This window comes from Phaethon lepturus, unplaced genomic scaffold (genome assembly GCF_000687285.1).
Source record: "Phaethon lepturus isolate BGI_N335 unplaced genomic scaffold, ASM68728v1 scaffold3387, whole genome shotgun sequence".
In the NCBI taxonomy this organism is placed as follows: domain Eukaryota; kingdom Metazoa; phylum Chordata; class Aves; order Phaethontiformes; family Phaethontidae; genus Phaethon; species Phaethon lepturus.
In genome coordinates this window covers 1578-21174 of record NW_010550958.1, presented here as the reverse complement: position 1 = coordinate 21174, position 19597 = coordinate 1578, and the positions used below count along the sequence as shown (strand labels likewise).

The window sequence follows — 19597 nt, the reverse complement described above, 5'->3', positions numbered from 1 at the left end:
GGCTGCCGGAGCAGCCCCGCAGGCCTGAGCTGCAGCGTAAGGCCATGCCTGCGGGCGGCGGCCTCGGGGGAGCCCGGGGGGACTTGTCCGTCAGAAGGTGAGGTGGAAGAGACCGATGAATGCGTGGGGCCAAGGCCGAGAGGGTGAGGTAGCTGAGGAGTATGGAAATGGACTCCGTCTCCCGAGACTGTACCCCGCAGGGCAGGCGGGAGAAGGCGTGTCAAAGGAGGGGGCTGAAGCACAGCTCGGCGGGTACCTAGGCACAGAGCCAGGGCCGCTTGCAGCTTTACCAGTGGCACACCGTTTTTGCTTATAACCGTTTATAGCTGGAGGTAAAACAATGACCAGCCATCTTAAAGGAAAAAAAAAGTGCTCCTATTTGTGTGCTGCTGCTCTTCTTCAGCAGCTTTATCTGTTATGCTTTCTTCAGAGAAAGGGATTTTTTTTTTTTTCCTGGAGGTGATTGCGTCTGTTTTCCATTCCCTGTGGAAGGTAACTGTCAAGTTTTGTTTTTAATACAGCTTTATACAACGAAAAAGTTGGGGTGAATGAGCGGAAGAGAAAACGCAGAACCACCATAAGGTAAGAAATATGTGGGGTGTTATGTGTTAGAAACCACTTTGGCTAAGATGCTTCTTTTTCTTGGGTTCAAAATCAAAGTGTTATTTTCCGGGAATGAATCTCTATAGCTACTGTTTCAAAAAGTTTCACTACTTTGAAACATTCCAGTGAAAAATAACAGCATAACCCTCCAAACCCCCAATTTGCTCCAAATACACTAATTTTCCCAATTAAAGACTTGTTTTCAACATACGACAACACACTTTAATAAGAATAAATATTTTATTCCAATTCTGCCCAAACTTTATGATATCTATATAGTGTATAATATGTATCAGAGCCCTCTTGTTTTAATTTTGGGAGGTCCTACATTATACCAAAATAAATTGCATTATTTTGCCAGGGAATTGAGGTCTGGGAAGATTGAGGGCAAGCTTTTACACATAATATTGCATCCCTTTCCCTATCCTCTGTCACTGGATTCTTTGGAGTTCCCGAAGAAACACCTTAATGAGCCAAAGGTAAAAAAAAAAAGAGTTGTTCTGGGAACCTCCTTCAGTTTCTCACATGTCTGGTGGGCAACATCTACAATCTATCTAGCCTCAGCTCTATACTGAAATCAAGTAGGCTGGTAAATCATATTACAAAAACAATTATGAAATAGGCAAAATGAGAACATGGGGTATTTCCTTCTCCTTTAGATATCGGAGACTCTTACCACTTTTGGTGAAGAAGAATTCATTCAGGGAGCCTCCAAGGATCTGTAGTATTCTTTTACAGGAAGGGAATTGGGCACACCTCTGGGACTGTCGGGCCCTACCTGTTAGAGTGAAGTGTGTCAAATCTCTCGTTTCTTCATAGGAGAGGTGTTCTACACCTCTGATCATTTTTGTGGCCCTTCTCTGGACTCACTCCAACAGGTCCATGTCTTTCCTGTGCTGAGGGCTCCAGAGCTGGATGCAGGACTCCAGGTAGGGTCTCACCAGAGTGCAGTAGAGGAGTAGAATCTCCTCCCTCAACCTGCTGGCCACGCTGCTTTGGATGCAGCCCAGGATACAGTCGGCCTTCTGGGCTGCAAGTGCGCGTTGCTGGCTCATGTCCAGCTTTTCATGCCCCAGTACCACCGTGCCAAGTCCTTCTTGTCAGGGCTGCTCTTAATCCCTTCATCCCCCAGCCTGTATTGATACTGGGGGTTGCCCCAACCCAGGTGCAGGACCCTACACTTGGCCTTGTTGAACCTCATGAGGTTCACACAGGCTCACTTCTCAAGCTTGTCCAGGTCCCTCTGGATGGCATCCCATACCTCAGGTGTGTCAACCACACCACTCAGGTTGGTGTCATCTGCAAACTTGCTGAGGGTGCACTCGATCCCACTGTCTGTGTCACTGATAAAGATATTAAGGAGTACTGGTCCCAATACTGAGGGACACCACTTGTTACTGATCTCTATCTGGACATTGAGCCATTGACGACTACCCTCTGGATGCAACCATCTAACCAATTCCTCATCCAGCTAACAGTCCATCCATCAAATCCATATCTCTCCAAATTGGAGAGAAAGATGTAGTGTGGGACTCTGTCAATGGCCTTACAGAAATCCAGACAGATGACATTCATAGCTGTTCCCTTGTCCACGGATGTGGTCACTCCATCATAGAAGGCCACTAGGTTGATCAGGCAGGACTTGCCCTTGGTGAAGCCATGCTGGCTGTCTCAAATGACATCCCTGCCCTCTATGTGCCTTAGCATAGATTGTAGGAGGATCTGTTCCATGATCTTCCGAAGCACAGAGGTGAGGCTGATGGGTCAGTAGTACACAGAGTCCTCCTTGCTACCCTTTTTAAAAATGGGTGCAATGTTTCCCTTTTTCCAGTCTCCAGAGTCTTCACCTGACTGCCATGACTTTTCAAATATCATGGAGAGTGGCTTGGTAACTACATCAGCCAATTCCCTCAGAACTCTGGGATGCATCTCATTAGTCATATTGCCTTTGATATAAAGAATAAATTTAAGTTGTGATTTCTCTCTCACTTTTGAAATAAATATTCCTCTGAGGAGATGCTTCTGAATTTGGAGTGAATTTAGAATGGGGGATGCTTTATAGCTCATTTGCTCATCACCACACCTCACAAAGGATGAAGATTTGCTCCTGGGAGGCCGTTTTCTTCTCTCAGCTTCTCTGCAAGCCAGTAAGGACTTGAGCAGCAGCGCCAAGACCTTGCCCAGTTTATGCAGTATGGTCTGCATGAGAGCTGTGAGTTGAGAGCACTTCTGTCCTAGGTGTTTTTCCCTGGCTAGAGGAACCCACTGAAGACTGTTCACCTAACATGGTGCATTTTGGTGGTGTTTTTAACAGCTATCAAGAAAATCAGTCCTCATGTTAAGCACTTTTTAATTATTCCTGCTTTTACCTCCAATCCCACTGCAACTGGGAGTATCAAATATGGCAGGTTGTCAAGGGCACAGATAACTGAGGGGAAGTTCAGGACCAAATCCTTTGTAGTAAGAAAACATTAATTGTTGCTTTTGAAGGAATATAGGACCTCAGTTTGAAGACCTGAAACTAATCAGGGAGATGGACTTTATATGAACTGCAGCCTTACTCTTAGCAATGCTTAATGGATGTTTGAAGGCAAACTAGAGGTAAAACAAAAGTCCCACAAACTAAATTAGTTTAGTCATACCCTGAGGAAAAGCTACTTAATTTGAATTTGTGGAAGCTATTTTATTCCATATTTTGATCAAAGCTTAAGAAGCTGTCAGTCAAAAATAATAATGTTTCTATACTTTTGTGTGTGTACAACACCATGCTATTAATTAGATAATTTTGGTAACATTAGTAAATATTGCAAAATTGACCTGTAAATGAAAGACCAACAACATATTACAGATGAAGTAATGAAATCACTAGAACTCCAGCAGATACTTTGTATATTCCTGTAATTTACCTGCACCTCATTTCCAGAATAATGCACGAAGTGCCCTCTTGTGTCCAAAGAAATTACAGCTACTGCTGAAGCTAGTTCTGGATGCGTCCTGGGGCATGCAAACATGTCGCAGATACTCCATGTTTTCTGAGAGTATGTAACACAAACGGGAAACAAATTCTATCTGATAATGAGAAAAGACTGAACCGCTCAACTTTGGTCACTGCAGACTCTGAGGAATAGATTAAGGCAGATTTTTAGAAAATCTGATGATTGCTAAAACAGTTTGCTGTAATCTCTGCAATTTCTATAAATCCTCTAGTGTCCTCTCTATGACAAAATGAGATGCAGAACTTGATACAACGTTTCCCAAATTGTAAATGATGGAGCTCTTCCCCCTTGTAAACCCAAATGATTTGATACAACCAGGTAACCCCACTCATGTTCATTTGCTGTGACTGGGGCAGAGGCTTGTTGCAATTCCTGTGATCCCTGTGGATCTTGTGATTCATGTCTAGGTAGTAGCTGTATCTCCTAGAGAACATCAAGCAGCATAAATATTTCATGATTATCACTGAAATTGCATCAGATTTGATGCTACTTTTGCCTTTAAATGATTCTGTGCTGAAATTTTGCATGATGCCATGCTGTTCATGTCAGCAAAGAACTACAGTGTACTTTAAGCTCTGTGGGGTGACTTTACATAGAAAAAGAGGAAACAAACCAAGTCACTACCTTCAGTGCTCTTACTTGATCTTTGTCCTGAACTAGTGGTGAAAGTCTGAATGTGCCAGAAAAGTTTTTTAAAGGTGAAATTCTATCCCTTTATCCAGTATTGCTGCCAAAGAAGCCCTAGAGAGGCACTTTGGAGAACAAAGTAAGCCTTCTTCTCAGGAAATTATGAGGATGGCTGAGGGACTCAATCTTGAGAAAGAAGTTGTGAGAGTTTGGTTTTGCAACAGAAGACAAAGAGAAAAAAGAGTGAAGACAAGTTTACATCAGAACGCCTTTAGTTCTATTATCAAGGAGCACCACGAATGCCGGTAAAGCTTTTCCATGTATAGATGTGAACTTCTGTTTTGCTTTTTGTAAATATTGTAAATACTATGGTTAAAAAAAAAAAAAAGCAGAAATCAGTAAATCATTTTTCTCTTACATGCTAGCCAGCTTCAGATGTAGTGTGTTGTGAAAGATCTGATTTTAGTGTAAAAGTTTGGAAACAAATTAAATGCTACTGCATATATTTAAAGAGTTGGAGGTCTCTGCGTAACTGCAAGGAACTTATTATGCATTATTCAACTGGAAATGCTTTCCAAGTTGGACAAGTAGTTGCAGTTTCCCTGTGCTGTGCCTTTCTTGCACCTGTGGTATTTTAATGATTAATGGAGAACCCCGCGTAGGTACCCCAAGCACCACAGAACAAAGCCTTTGTGTTGTATGCCAAGAAAGGTTACAAAGCTTGGTATCAGCAGCTATAGTATTGAAAATATTTTGCCTCTGCATGTCCACACATGTGCTTTACCCACCCCTCCACCCCCCCCAGCCCCATGCTGGTTAGCAAACTGTGCTAACCTTTGCGAGATGGTAAGCCATTAGGAGCACAGCAGGGTCCTGTCTCCAGAGGTGAACACAGCACATCAGTGAGAAATGAGAACTTCAAAGAAGACAAGGTGAATAAGCGACTTTAAACTGCTGAATATCTAGTTATGGACAAGGATGGGATATACCCATAGGATCTTGTGGGACTGCCGCTAGATCCGAGAGCCGGGTAGAGGAATACTAGCTGAAGACCTGCCTTTCCAAAGAATGGCTCGAACTCAGCTACCTGCTCACACCAGCTGTACAGTTCTGAGTGAATAATTTCAGGTAAATTCCTTGTGTAAGTTCAGGACAAAGCCATTAAAAATGTGCCATAATTGCTGTCATTATTTGTGGTAAAGTAAGCTTATCCATACGGAGGTGTCAGCACTGTTCCTACTGTGTGCTCTGTCTCGGCGGGCCATTTGACTGCCTTAAATGTGTGCCAAGTAGAAGTAACTTCTTGTATGCTTGTTATCGAAGGTAATTCTTGCTAATTTATTATATGCCTTAAAGTTTGATTTGCATAGGCTTAGCTATAAAAATTGGGATACAATTTGTGACCCGAGGGGAAAAAAAATAGAGCATTATCAGGGGTTTTATTACGTTGGGCTTTCTCTGCATTGTATTTTTTTTCTGATTAAATCCATGTGTGGGCATACTTACACCAGAGATAGTGTGTTAAGCTAGAAAAAGAAGGCCCTTGTGCTCTGCAATAAGTATCCACACAAAGCATTTATTGCACTGCACATTCCTATTCTCTTACAGGCCACTAATTGAAAATAATCCCTTATTTGTCATCCTCTAGCCTAGAGAGATAATCGGGGGGAAAAAAAACCACCAGTGCCAGAGCTCCACCTAACAGAAAGCCAGGCACCAAGAAACTGAATTAATGACTGTAGTACTCACCAGGGATAGATTATCCAGCCATCTCATCAGCCCTGCTCATTGTTATTAGAATAGCCCATTACCATATATGTATTTTTGACTGTTTTCCCAGGACTGATATTAAGTGAGTACACATAAGTAGTAATGGCCAGATACATTTTATTTTTCCATAAAACAGTGATGATGATTTAGAAAATGTCGAGATAATAGGCCCACAGAAAGCAAAAGGAGTTTAATGTTCAAGACCACTTAGAAGCAGTATGTATAAGTTAAGTGCTCTCTCTAGTGTACATTATATTATCTCTGATACCTATTACAGTGACCATAGGCATATTCAGTTATGGAAATCAGGCTCCTGGATTTAAAATAATACAGTTTTATGGATGAATGCATTGCTATAAACCCTTAATTTAGAAGAAAACTTCAATTTAATAACTCAAAGGTGAGAAATTGTGTTACATACTCTCTTCAGGTTGTTCTCATCACTAGCATAGCTCATCCACTACAGCAGAGAAGGACCAAGACATAGCTTTTATCCACCACACGCATATCGACAGATCGTGAACTTTCCAAAAGGATGAAAGATAAATACACTTGAGAAGATTAGCACACAGTGAAGTTGGCAGCATGCATTCGTGTACCTTTCATGTCATGTGATCTAATGTTATGTATGTTGAAACTACTCTCTGATACACATAAATTTTATTTATATTCTAAATTATTTTATTAGTTATAAAAGGCTTCCTAGAAATGCTATAAGCCTGTACTTTCAACCCCCCTATCCAATAAAGTATTCTTACACATTTGGTATTCCAGGTAATGCTTTGTAGTTCTCTTTTGGTAACACTTTACTACTTTTTAGTTGTGTATCATGCTGATGTGCTTATTCATTTTAGCATGCTGTAATAGTTAATTCAAGAGCAGACTTACTAGTCTTACGAAAAGTCTCACAAGTGAAGGCTAATTGCAGAAGCACAGCAAAAATCAAACAAAAGGCAACACATAATGCCATTTTCTTGCAAAAGAATGACAAAAGGCTAAGTGGAGGAAGCAGCCACCATTTAAACACATCTAGCTGTTGCTGTGGAAATACAAACAAATTAGAGCAGAATTGCTTGAAGAAAAAAAGCTGGTTGAAATCAATTTAATGTGCTGCAGCTGCAGCCATTAAATTTAGAGAAAGTGGCAATTCTTTTTTTTTTCCTCTGCAGGAACAACTTACTCACCTGTGTAATTGCTATCAATTACACAGGGGGTAGCTTTAAGCCTGCAAGTAAGAGTGCAGTTGGCCATTTGGCTAACATGGGCTGCATTATTTTTCTTTGAGATGTTTGTGCCTAACATTAGGCAGGGCATTACAACTAGAATAGAGCACAAAACAAGACGTTATCACAACATATATACTGTGGTTCACCTGTCTTCAAAGTACCATGTAGCATTCTGTCCCCCTCCTCTGAAGGATACAACAAGCCTAGAAAAGGCCCCTACACAGGCAAAACTGATGATGAAAGGTAAGACGAATAACCGTTTAAGCTACTGTCTCTCTTCTAGATTTAATGTGTGCGCACTGAATGCTGCTAGAAGTCTACTGAATTATGAGCTGTATTGAAATGCCGGATGGAGGCAGGCTGTCCACCAGCTTGCCTCATGTAAGAATTGGGAGTAAACATGTGAAGCTGGAAAGAACAAAAGTGGTGGTTCTTAACGTGGTAGGAAAAACCTGTAGAACTCCTCTACTAAACAACACAGATGACAGAAGTTTATTTATATGGACAAGCTCACAGATGGCTCTGGAAGTGCTCTAAATTGAAAACAGTTAGAAGTTGGAAGAGTATTAGGTGAGGAAGTGTCATACATTTATCTTGTTCTCATACTTGCCCGGGCATTGCTTTTATGGGCACTTGTGGAGTAGGATTCTGGGCAAGATGGACCTCGGCCTGCCCCAATAGAGCCATTCTTAGGTGCGTGCACAATTGCATTATTGTTCTTGGATGGAGGACTTTCAGATTCAGTTGCTATTAAGATGTCAGCAAGGATAAAGGAGTTTAAGGATTCAGTAGTGGTTTTTGTGGGTGGTGGTGTTTTTTTTTGTTTGTTTTTTGTTTTTTTTTTTTTTTTAGTCTGCTAAGCATGATTTAAAAGGAATTTTTTTCTAAGTAGGGGATGCGATGCAATTTTGTTATAGACAGCTACAACATACTAACTTAATTGAAATAAATATAAGCAAGCCTGCAAACTTACAACACTTCTCACTCTGCTCCTGAAAGATTTTTATACAGATTCGAGTTGCAGGACTTGAAAGGTAACTGTTAACAGCAACACCAGATAGATATTGGCAGGAGCCCTGGTTCAGCACTCTTACTGACACCAAAAAGCAGTGCCTTTATTCCTATCTGTCAAAGAACTCATAGATAAAGAACTCATAGCAGACAATCACAAAAAGGATAAAGTATACACTTCATTCAGAAAGGACATAAGCCTTGGTGTTCAACCAAAATATAATCACTCTGTTACATTTTATACCTAACTAATTTCACATTATCATTTCTCCTTCAATGCCCAAGAGTGGTATTTGGGTACCCAGTTACAGACAGAAGGGAATGCAAACTTGATCAAGTCTTTACCAGATGTTGAGTTTAAGTCAAAGGCCCGCAAGCAACTATAACAAATATTATGCTGCTTAATAGCTCAGGTCAAAGGAAAATTTATCAGAGCCAACAGGAGTCCTAAGAAAGCCCAGTAAGAGACAGCTGTGTAAGACTAACCCTACAGAGGACAAAGTCATTGCAGAATAAAAAGCCTTTTTATTTGATTTTTACAAAATAAATTGTAAAAAAAAGAAAACGAAAATTCACCTCATATCGTATATATGCAATATATAAACTTACACAATCCTACCCACTACCTCACAGAATCGTTTGTCCATTACTTCCTTCAAAAAGAACGAACATCTACGTTTCTATGTATGTCAAAAAACAGATGAAGGATCACCTACATTTCTTCTTTCTCTGTTGACTTCAGTTCTAAAAAGCAGATGGTGCGACAACAGTATATTCATAGAGGTTATGGTTTTCTGCTACATTTTCTCTAGCAGCAAAGGCTCTTTATGAAGTTTGTGCCCCCCACCCCCCATTATCCTGGTTTAACTCTTGGGAGGTATTTTGCTTTTCTCTTTTTAAAACCAAGATGACTTTGTTGTTTCTGTTCAATGAACAACCCCACTAAATCGGCACAACTGCAGAGCAAATGATCTCAAGCAGAGTAAGGGCTGAGGAATTTCACAGCACCTGGGAAGTTGTAAGTAATTGGGAACTGCATTCTCAGACTTTGTCATCTATTTAAAATATCAACAGTTCTTATTTCATTAGCCCAATGCATTCCACTTCAAGCTAGAATCATGCTGATGCAGTTCAGAGACCATAGAAAAACCTCCACAGAACCAGAACAATTTTATTATAGTGTTTAGACAAGTAATTATCAGGAATCATCCAAAATTGTTCTCAAAACTAAAATTTAGATTTAGCTTATCAATGTGATCAATTGCATCTTAGTAAACAATACCATTATGCAGAGTTATCTTTCGTTAAGAAATACCATAAAATATATACAAATGTTGTTTCAGGCAAGTGTCCTTTTTGCAAGTACGCAAGTTGCATTTCTGAACTTCAGCACTGAGTCCCATCAAGGTTTCACAAAACACTGTGGTGAGACCTCTGTGTACACATCTTAAAAGTTTACTCACCTTTCAAAGACTCATTCTGAAACAAATCACAAAAGTACAAGATTTATATACATAAAGGCACAGCAATTCTCTTGAAACCAGCTATGTTACAGTACAATAGAGTTCAATAAGTGCCTTTCATGCAACGAAGTTCACTAACAAATTTAAATCCTCTCCCAGTAAAATTAACTGCACAAGGACTGTATCCTTCCCTTTCAGTAAAAAGAATAACCAGCTATTATTTAATCAAGTCAAAGTTAAGTTACTACAGGAACTTGAAATACATAGAATTCTTTTTCTTTCTGCCTAAGTTTGCCAACTTTCAAGGATATTTCTCATCAAAAGAAAATAGTTTCCAGCTAAAAGCAAAGGTGAAATTTCATTTGTGCTAAGATGACAGGCTAAGAATTTTTCTACAGTGATTCTTCTATAAAAACGATATATACTATACAGGTGCTGTCCTAGGAGGCATCACCACCAGCCACAGAATAGCCAATTCTAAAGATAGATCAGGAACGGAGATGGAAGAAAATTTTGAATTCAGAGGCCAGATTCAGATCAGGTATAAATGAATTATCATTAGAACTAATCCGTAGTTAGCCCAGTGCTCAAAAAGACTCCATGCAATGGACACAGCACATGTACTTCTCCCTGTAAATTGATGCAAAATATTCTCCCCTCCTCCTTCCCTCAGTACCAACTTCAAGTTGTCATTTCTGAAGCTTTAGAGTTTTCCTAGACATCAGTTGCATTGAAAGAGTATTTGCACTTTTTACATCTGTCTGCAGCAGAATCATTAGAAGGCAGACTGTATATTGCCATCAAGCTAATCAACTCCCAAAGCTTTGAGCTGTCGTTCAATCTCTTCATCTGATATGGTAGTAGCTTTTGATGTTGACGCAGATGGTAAGCCTCTGGCAGCTGATGGAGCTTTGGCCATCTAGAAGATGACAGAAGTTTTCTTCAGTCAAAATAATACAAATTATGACAAGCTGAATACTAGAATAAGACTGTAATATAAAGGCTGCTAGAATAAACTATTTAAAAAGATGGAATGAAGTGGAAGAAGCACATGAACTGGGTAAAAATAGCCATACCTTTCCAGAGATTTCAATTCCTATCTCATCAAGCACTTGGTTAACAATATCTTGGCTTTCTTCCTCTTCATCAGAAGCATCAAAAATATCATCCAGAGTATCATTAACTTAGAAGAAAGAAAAGAAAATCCACACTGCATTAAGCAAAAAGGTTACTGAAATAACCTAGTACCATCTTTCTACCTTCCCAGAACATAGTAGTAATACCACTGTATAAAATACCAACAGAAAGCACCTGTATATGGGAGAGGCTTTCTTACCTCTGTCTCGCAAATCCTGTGAGCACAGCTAGAGCAACAACAACAAGGTAAGGCATGACCGCTTTTATAAAAATGTTTAGTTGCACCAAAATAGTTCCGTTGCTCTATCTACACCCACTAGATTTTAACACTTTTTAAAAACATCTTCTACAGTTCCATAAAAATCCCTTTCCTCTTCCTCCTCCAAGTAAGTTGTGAAATTGTTAACTACTCAGCTAATTTCTGAATTGCAACAATACAGTTCACATCTTGCTCGACAATATTGGTTTGAGTCCATGCTACTTACTATAGCCAACGCAGTGGCAGGGATTAGGATAGGAAGGAGACTGTGCTAACAACACCTGGAAGTTTGCTATTATTTAATTGACAGTGGACAGATGCAATCAGGAACAAGAAACTTGCCACCCTCCAAGAAGTTGGTGGCTTAAAATAAAAAAAGGAAACAAAACCATCCCATACCACCATGTACATAAAGCTGAGATTATAAATAATGTATAAATTAAGTGTCCAGTCCCAGAAGAAGCAGCACGTGCAGAGCTATCAGCTACAGAAAGGGCAATTCAATTTTTCAAGTCCCCCTACCAGTTACGCCAACAAGGTATTGAACTGGTCTCAACCCCTCTGCCCTTACAGGATGTTCTTTCTAGAAGTATGATGGGTGTCATGCATGAAAATGGGAAGGAATGGATTCTAGATGTAGTATCTAGAGCTACTAAACAGCCTAAGGCTCAGCCCTGCATTGTTTTGTTTGCTCTTCATTTTTGCCATCAATCTCATTAACAGCAGAAATAAAATGTCAAGCATCAGTATTCCTCGACTGGTTCTACCCTTCCAAGAGCACTGTGAGTTGCAGCTAGCTGTTCCCTGCAGTGCAGAACTTACTCATTTCTTCAGTCATTTCCATCTTCATGTTTTCCTTCTGGAAATTCTGCATAGTTTGCAGTGTCTTTTGTGGATCCATTTTCTTATTGACTGCTTGCATTGTCTATTAATATAGAAAAAAACTTTAATCATACAATGAGACATAAGTAAATACTGATACATACATTAATAAGGAATAAGACTTTTCTAATAAAACCCTCTTCAGTTCAAACTTAACTTTCCTTGTCTCTTTACATCTTTTGAGAACTGCAGATACAAAACAGATCAATAATACAGTCTGCACCTAGTAAGAAATATTGCTATCTACTACTCTAATACATATGCTTTTAAATGTATGCCTCTTTCCTGCACCACGACTCTTCTCCTGGCCTTGTATTAGGAAAAATCTGTCTGATCTAAATGAAAAGAATAGGACAGTATTTCCTAACTTGCAGGCTATACATGTTAAAGAGGCAAATGGCTGCAGGTTTTTTATTCAGTAGGAAACATTTATTTGAACGACCACTAGAGGACAGGCATTAAATTGCAATTGTTTCTTTCTGTTACAATTTAATGGAAAAATTGTTTTTCTCTGAAAAGCAAATATCAAAGTGTTCACGAAGTACATATTAGCTTAGGGTAAACCTTTGTAATGGGTAGAGATCTTTCTGTGACAGTGTAATAAATTTCACCTGTTTTACTACTAGTATGCAGCACTGCCTTTGCAGGCACTGGTATTTAATATTTTCTTCTTTCCTAAGCAGCAAGCTACTGTATCTCTCATGGGACGCCAAAACCTAAATATAGACAGGAGCAATTCAAACGTAAAGTCTAACCATCTTTGAGAAGATAAAAGAGTTGGTTAATTAAAAGGGATGATATCAAGCTACTACTAGCTTCATAGAAGCTCTTCTGCCTTCATGTCCGAGTTTGTTTAAAGTGATAATGTATTATCCTTCTAATGTTACCTGAATTTCAAAGACTGTGTTCACTGTCACATTATTTGAATTTAAAAAGTTGTTCTGGACTTAGAGGGTGTTGGTTCTTTAGAATTCTTTTACAAGAGTTGTAGATGGACATCAAAGATATTTGCTCTAAACTGATATAAAGTTTATATAGAGAAAATAAGGGTCAGATGTATGATTAAAAGAAACAGGTCACATATAACTGGACTTTACCATGTCCAAAATTAGTGCCATATTATGCTGCAAAGTACATAGAAAATAGTTTGAAATCTTTGCATTCATGTATTTGTCTTGCTTATTGAGGCAACTGATTCCATATATTTTTCACTGCTGCTTGTATGAAATTAAGAATAGTTTATAAGCTTCAAAATGAACAACCAAATACTTCTCTTTAAGCTTCCCGTGTTGATAAGACAAAACAGCCACTTCAAAAGCGACCAAAAGAATTTAACATCATCTTCTCCAATAATGTTACACAAACTAGTCCATAGAATTACCTGCTGTGTTTCAAAAAAACATCATTCTTCTGGATGCTGGTTGATTTATTTTTTTAATATTTTTGTTTTTTCCACTGACTTAACCTTCGTAATTAGTCTAGTGACACTTTGGTTTTGAGGAATTTAATCCAAAATGTCTCATAGATAAAAACAAGTCAACCGTATCATAACTAAAAAGCAAGACCAACTTGTTCACGTGCAACACTGTTGTAGGAATACTGAGTAAGCTGTTTAACTTGATCAGTTGTACAGTCAGACAAGCCCCCCTTTGTGGGTTAATCATGGAGGTTAGAAAGTTTGCTACAGAGCCACAACTTTCTATCATTGAATGACAGATATCTGCCACCACACTGCTTCGAAAAGCTGTCTGACAGCAAAGCCTTAGCAGCAATTACTTTCTGCACTAAGTTGCATTGCATTACTGTGTTTAACTGGCACGTATCTGGATTTAACTTGGACTGTGATAAAAGCAAAACTTGTCTATGATGATGTGTGCTAATTCTGTTTCCTACACCTCAAGCTGAACAATCCTCCTTGCCAAAAGCAAACTCCCTATTTATCAATTCATGGAAGTATGGGAAAGTTCTCAACGAACTCAAATAACTGAGATTTTTCAGACTCTTTTATGAGATGAGATTTGTGAGAAAACTTAATGCAATACTGTTTCCTTAGAGCATAGAGAGTGAGAATGACAGGGAACTCCAGATTAGATTTCCTTAGGAACTTAAGAGCCAAAGCAATAACCTACTTTTTGCACAAGCCATAAAGCTACTGTGACACACTGCCTTGATTTCATAATATGAATCAAATTACATTTTCCTACTGTATCCCCAACACCATTTGGGTTATTAAGCAATAAGTTCTATCCCTTGGATTATTTTATACGAAATAACACAACTTTTGCAACCATGTGCTGCATTTTCATGTAAAAGAATGTCTTGTAACACCTTACTTTTGCCGTAGTTGACATAGCTCCTGCCATCTTCATCTGAGAGTTCATGACCTTTGTCTGAGTAGACATAGAAGTGACTTTAGAGCTAACAGCGTATGTTCGATTTTTCTGCTTCCGCAGTTGTACAAGCTGTTTTGCTAGCACTTTGCAGGCTTCTTTGTTACCAGTCTTAGCCATTTTCTTTATTTCCAGTTCCTGTTAAAAAAGGTATAAGATGAATTCTACAGAATTTTCATTCAAACAAAGACGATAATTAAGCCTTACACTAATAATTAAATTCAGAAAGTTAAAAAAAAAAATCAAGAGGAAGTTAAGAGATTTGAAGTTATATAAAGCCTTCCTTGTTTTCTATGAAGGCTATTTAGTAGAATAAATGCAATGCTGTTATGATTTGACCAGAAAGAAAAAAAAAACACAACAAAACTCAATTATAGTATGGTAGCACATAGCTCCCCAAAAGGCTTCAACTTCTGCATAATGTCACATTCACTTATATGTGCACATTCAACTCCATAGCTAGAGAGGGAGTAACACTTCAAAAAACCCCCAAAAGTGAAGAAATTATTATGGCCAGCCAGCTACTAGTACCAGGACTCTAGCCCTCTTTGATTTCTTGCATTCACAGGCAATCAAGCCACAGCACTCATGGAAGAAACAGGAAGTTTATAGGTTCTTTTTAACACTTTATAGGCCTCGAAAGAATCTCTTAACTTTTTTGGGGGAAGAAGTAGGTAAAGTTAGACGAGCAATAATTACATGTTGTTTGCCCACGTAATTTAACTGGATTTAGCTTAGCACATAATAAAAGCAGTATTATTTGTCTACAATAACATGTACTTAAACCTTAAGACAAACACTTCTAGTTTAGAAACAGCAAGCTATTTAGTATCAAGGTACCAGGAAAAAGTTCATCAGAAATAATCTTGTCAGCTGGGATTTTTCAAACTATGCCTTCTGATTTGTGACTTGCTAGTGTAAACTTTTCAACTACTTATTCCTTTTCAGCCTTTTTAAGGAGGGCTTGCCTTAGCATCTCAGTTGTTTGTATATGTCCAATTGTACATATTGATTTTTACCATTAAGCAGCCTTTAAAGACCAGCTTTCTCCTGTGATTCTTCAGAATATATCTGCTACAGGAATAGAGTTACTTCACTTTATGTGTGCTGGTAGTCCAGAAAACTGCACTTATAAGCAGATACGTTGCTCTGAAAAGGTAAATACTAGAAGATATGCAAAACGGTCATGTTTAAAGGCAAGTGTAAACTTGCATCAGCTTTACTACTAGGGAAGATCACAGTTAAGATTACTATAGAGATGGCATTGGCACAAGATCTTCTCTTCTCTGTAAATCCGTAATTTCTGAAAGGCTTTGTCATACATGGCTTAATGTCCAGATGGAGACTGGTGACAAGTGTATCCCTCGGGGGTCTGTACTGGGACCAGTACTCTTTAGTATCTTTGTCAATGACACAGGCAGTGGGATCAAGTGCACCCTCAGCAAGTTTGCAGATGCCACCAAGCTGAGTGGTGCTGTTGACACGCCTGAGGGACGGGATGCCATCCAGAGGCACCTGGACAAGCTCAAGGAATGGGCCTGTGTGAAGCTCATGAGGTTCAACATGGCCAAATGCAGGGTCCTGCACCTGAGTATGTGTATACTGAGATACCCAGTATCAATACAGGCTGGGGGATGAAGGGGTCGAGAGCAGCCCTGCCGAGAAGGACTTGGGGGTACTGGGGGATGAAAAGCTGGATGTGAGCCGGCAACACGCACTTGCAGCCCAGAAGGCCAACCAAATCCTGGGCTGCATCAAAAGCAGCGTGGCCAGCAGGTCGAGGGAGGTGATTCTGCCCCTCTACTCTGCTCTGGTGAGACCCCACCTGGAGTCCTGTGCCCAGGTCTGGAGCCCTCAGCACAGGAAAGACATGGACCTGTTGGAGTGGGTCCAGAGGAGGGTCACAAAAATGCTCAGAAGGATGGAACACCTCTCCTGTGAGGACAGGCTGAGAGTTGGGGTTGTTCAGGCTGGAGAAGAGAAGGCTCTGAGGAGACCTTATTGCAGCCATCCAGTACTTCAAGGAGGCTTATAAGAAAGGTAGGGACAGACTTTTCAGCAGGGCCTGTTGCGATAGGACAGGGGTAACTATTTTAAACTAGTAGAGGGTAGACATAAGGAAGAAATGTTTCACAATGAGGGTGGTGAAACCCTGGCACAGGTTGCCCAGAAAGGTGGCAGATGCCTCATCTCTGGAAACATTCAAGGTCAGTTTGGACGGGGCTCTGAGCAACCTGATCTAGTTGCAGATGTCCCTGCTCACTGCAGGGGGATTGGACTAGATGACCTTCAAAGGTCCCTTCCAACCCAAACTATTTTATGATTCTATGATACATACTACTTTTAATCCAAGAAGGTATGGATCAAATAAGGAGCATGAAACTGTTCAAACATGAGAGGCCTGAAATATATGTAAAGTTGTCCTTTTTATAAGTAGCTAGTTCATAGAGACCACAAAAACAAATTTCTGTTGTGTGCCCAGAACTATCTCCTTTTTTCATAACTCAAGTATTGTGAAGGATAGGAGGGATTAGTTTGCATGCTAGCAAACACTAGTTTGTACCTAGTTTTATAAGCAAACATTTGAAAATAAGGATTTTCTCACTGAGATGAAATACCTAAGTAGCATTTATAATTTGATTTTCAAAGTGAAATACAAACCTACACCAACCATTGCTAAATCACTGCAGATATCAAACCCTATATATAGATGACTTTATTCTTAATTAAGAAGAATTTGGGTAAAGAGCTGCAATACATTATTTGCTTTTGAGAGTTTTGGGGCAGTTATGTTATTCTGGGAAAAGAAAAATAATCAAAACTCATGTACTCATATGAGATTACTGAACTGGAATGGAACTGTCTGCACAGTTTTAGATATTTTTATACATAGAATTAATTAATATAACTAAGTTTTCTCAGAGTAGTACCTCCTTGTTAAGGAAAAGAAAGTCTTTCTGAAGAAAGTACATAACAAAATGTTCTCAGATTGACTGGCAAGCCCTTGGTCCTTTTTCACCTGATCTTACTCTGAAAATGAATATTTATTGTCCATTGGTTCTTTCATCTTAACAGCAAATTTTAACTTTTTCAAAGACATATTTCACTCTCCTTTCTTCTTCTCTTCAGAAATCCAACATTTCCAAAACAATTTACTGTGGTAAGTATTCAAAACTTCAACCTGGGTATTCATTAAAATTAAGATTATTTCCAGAGTCAGAATATTTCATTCTGAAAAAATGCTTTATCTACGAGTAACCTATCATATCTTACATGTTCAAGGCTTACAGAAACAATTTCTCTGACCTCTTTTAGTTTATTATTCCCAGCTCTTGGTATTCATGCGACCTGCTGCCATGAAACACCACCTCGGTAACTACTGAAACAGAGGCTGGATTTGCACAGCTTTTCCCACAGTCTGAGCATGTCTTCATGCATCAAACCCCACCATCTGTCACATCCATTTATCCAATTATAATGCCATACAGGTGCAGCATCCATTCACTGAACACTTGATAGCTCACACTAAGTTTTAAATAGATCTTAATTTAGGCAGATAGTTTTACTATTATTAGCTAGTCTTAGGGAAGTTCTATGTGAATGGAAATAACAACTCTATGGGGTATTCATGACACTCCCACTGGAGAGTCATGGTAACATATGATGGCACTGACACTTCTTTTAGTTTTTCCACAAGACCTCTGATTTACAAGTCTGTTGTTAGAAGAAACCTTCCGAAAGATAGAGAATACTAAAAGTGGAAGGGAAAAATGAATGTGTGTGTTTAATCTAAACACATTGTTTCAGGCTTCTCCTATGTCAAAGACTGAGAATCACTTTCAGATAGTAATTTTTTTCTGACACGATTTTAATAACTGAAAAGTAAAAAAGGGGAAGACAACTTTTTTAGTGTTCAATTATTATACATCAAGTTATATCTTTACCACTCCACAAGTTTTCTGTTATATTGAGGGGAGGATGTGTTTGATTTTAAAGAGTAAAATAAAGTTCCCTGCTCTACTTACCAGTTGTTTTTCCTGTTTTTCAAGTGCTGCTCTATCTCTGGTTATAGCCCTCTGTGTACCTCTTAACTCTCGATTTTGCTCCTTTATTATATCTGGAAAGAAAATATTTATAGCTGGGAAAACATTTCAATACTACATAAACAACTCGTCTGCTGAGCACTCTGCAAACGTGCAGTATGTTTGACAGCTTCCCTTTGTTCAGAATGAACTGTCAGCTATCAGAAGAATTGTCAGCATTTCAAATAAATGAAATATTAGCAAAACACAATTATGTTTCATGATTATGTTTCAGCAGCATAGGCTGTATCCAGTAAGAAAAAGGCTATTTTACCTAGTATGTTTCTTTGTACCATAGCAAGAGCCTTAAGCCACACAATAAGACGTTTTTCTGAAAGTTTCAACTCTTAACTCAGCAATAACCTATTCACTGTGAGCCTACGCCTTTTCAACAAGTCAGGCTTACCTGCAACAGCTGAAGAAACCTTATATAAAAGATCTCAGAGCAGGTAAGGAGTTCATGTCCATTAAAACAGTGAAGATACTCCTAGATGCAAGTCCTGGATCCTGCTCTTCTCTGTCCTTATTCTGGTTTGATGGACATGATTCTCCTCCACAAATGTACCACATCTCTACAGGCCAACTTCAAGTCAGACTATAAAGCAATAGCATTCAAACTTTTCCAATTCGCAGTTGCCTAGGAATATTTAGGTATGGAAGTGGAGGCCTTTATAGCAAATTTAAGTTTCCTGACAACTGACATAACCAGCAGAAGCTTGAACGATGTTTGTCAAGTGAAATGTATCATCCTTCATAGAAGTTTTGTCCACTACACTACTTAAAAATTATTTACTGGTAACACTCATTTATTAAAGCAAGTATTATTTACAATATATAGGCATCAATGTTGCTAGTTGCAATTAAGTTTTGTTAGAATTTACAGCACGTGCTTAGGTGTGATTCACCTGGGCAAAGGTAGAGAGATCTGCATCTGACTCAGCATCCTCTGACCTTTATGGAGGAAAGAATTTAGTACTTTTAGGAAGAGATTCATCTACTCCTAATAGATGTGATACTCCTAACCCACCCAGAGTTTATCTAATGTTGTGTAAAAAGAGTAGACTGTCACATTAACTTTGTTTAGAGCTTGCACTTACAATCCACAGAATAACATCATGGCAGGGCACTGCTGTTGTACTTACAAAGTTTGA

The 19597-nt window shown here is 39.0% G+C and overlaps 2 protein-coding genes across 2 annotated transcripts; one reads left to right on the top strand and one right to left on the bottom strand.

The window, feature by feature from the left end:
- Positions 1 to 115: 115 nt before the first annotated feature.
- Positions 116 to 4535, top strand: POU1F1 (POU class 1 homeobox 1). The gene is made up of 3 exons (XM_010290695.1): positions 116 to 302; positions 522 to 582; positions 4322 to 4535. Exons 1-3 carry the CDS (start codon positions 116 to 118, stop codon positions 4533 to 4535), a joined length of 462 nt encoding a protein of 153 aa, XP_010288997.1.
- Positions 4536 to 10207: 5672 nt separating this feature from the next.
- CHMP2B (charged multivesicular body protein 2B) lies at positions 10208 to 18481 on the bottom strand (the record flags this gene model as incomplete). Its single annotated transcript, XM_010290694.1, has 5 exons — positions 10208 to 10615; positions 10773 to 10879; positions 11915 to 12017; positions 14308 to 14502; positions 18390 to 18481. Coding segments are annotated over 5 exons (611 nt in total), but the record flags the coding sequence as incomplete, so codon positions are not given.
- Positions 18482 to 19597: the final 1116 nt, after the last annotated feature.

Bases quoted from the DNA above. Each gene is read 5' to 3' on its own strand.
- POU1F1 (XM_010290695.1), top strand. From the start codon at position 116: ATGAATGCGTGGGGCCAAGGCCGAGAGGGTGAGGTAGCTGAGGAGTAT. The intron at 303-521 runs GTTTTTGCTTAT...TTTTTAATACAG, and splicing joins AGCTTTACCAGTGGCACACC to CTTTATACAACGAAAAAGTT. The intron at 583-4,321 runs GTAAGAAATATG...CCCTTTATCCAG, and splicing joins AAACGCAGAACCACCATAAG to TATTGCTGCCAAAGAAGCCC.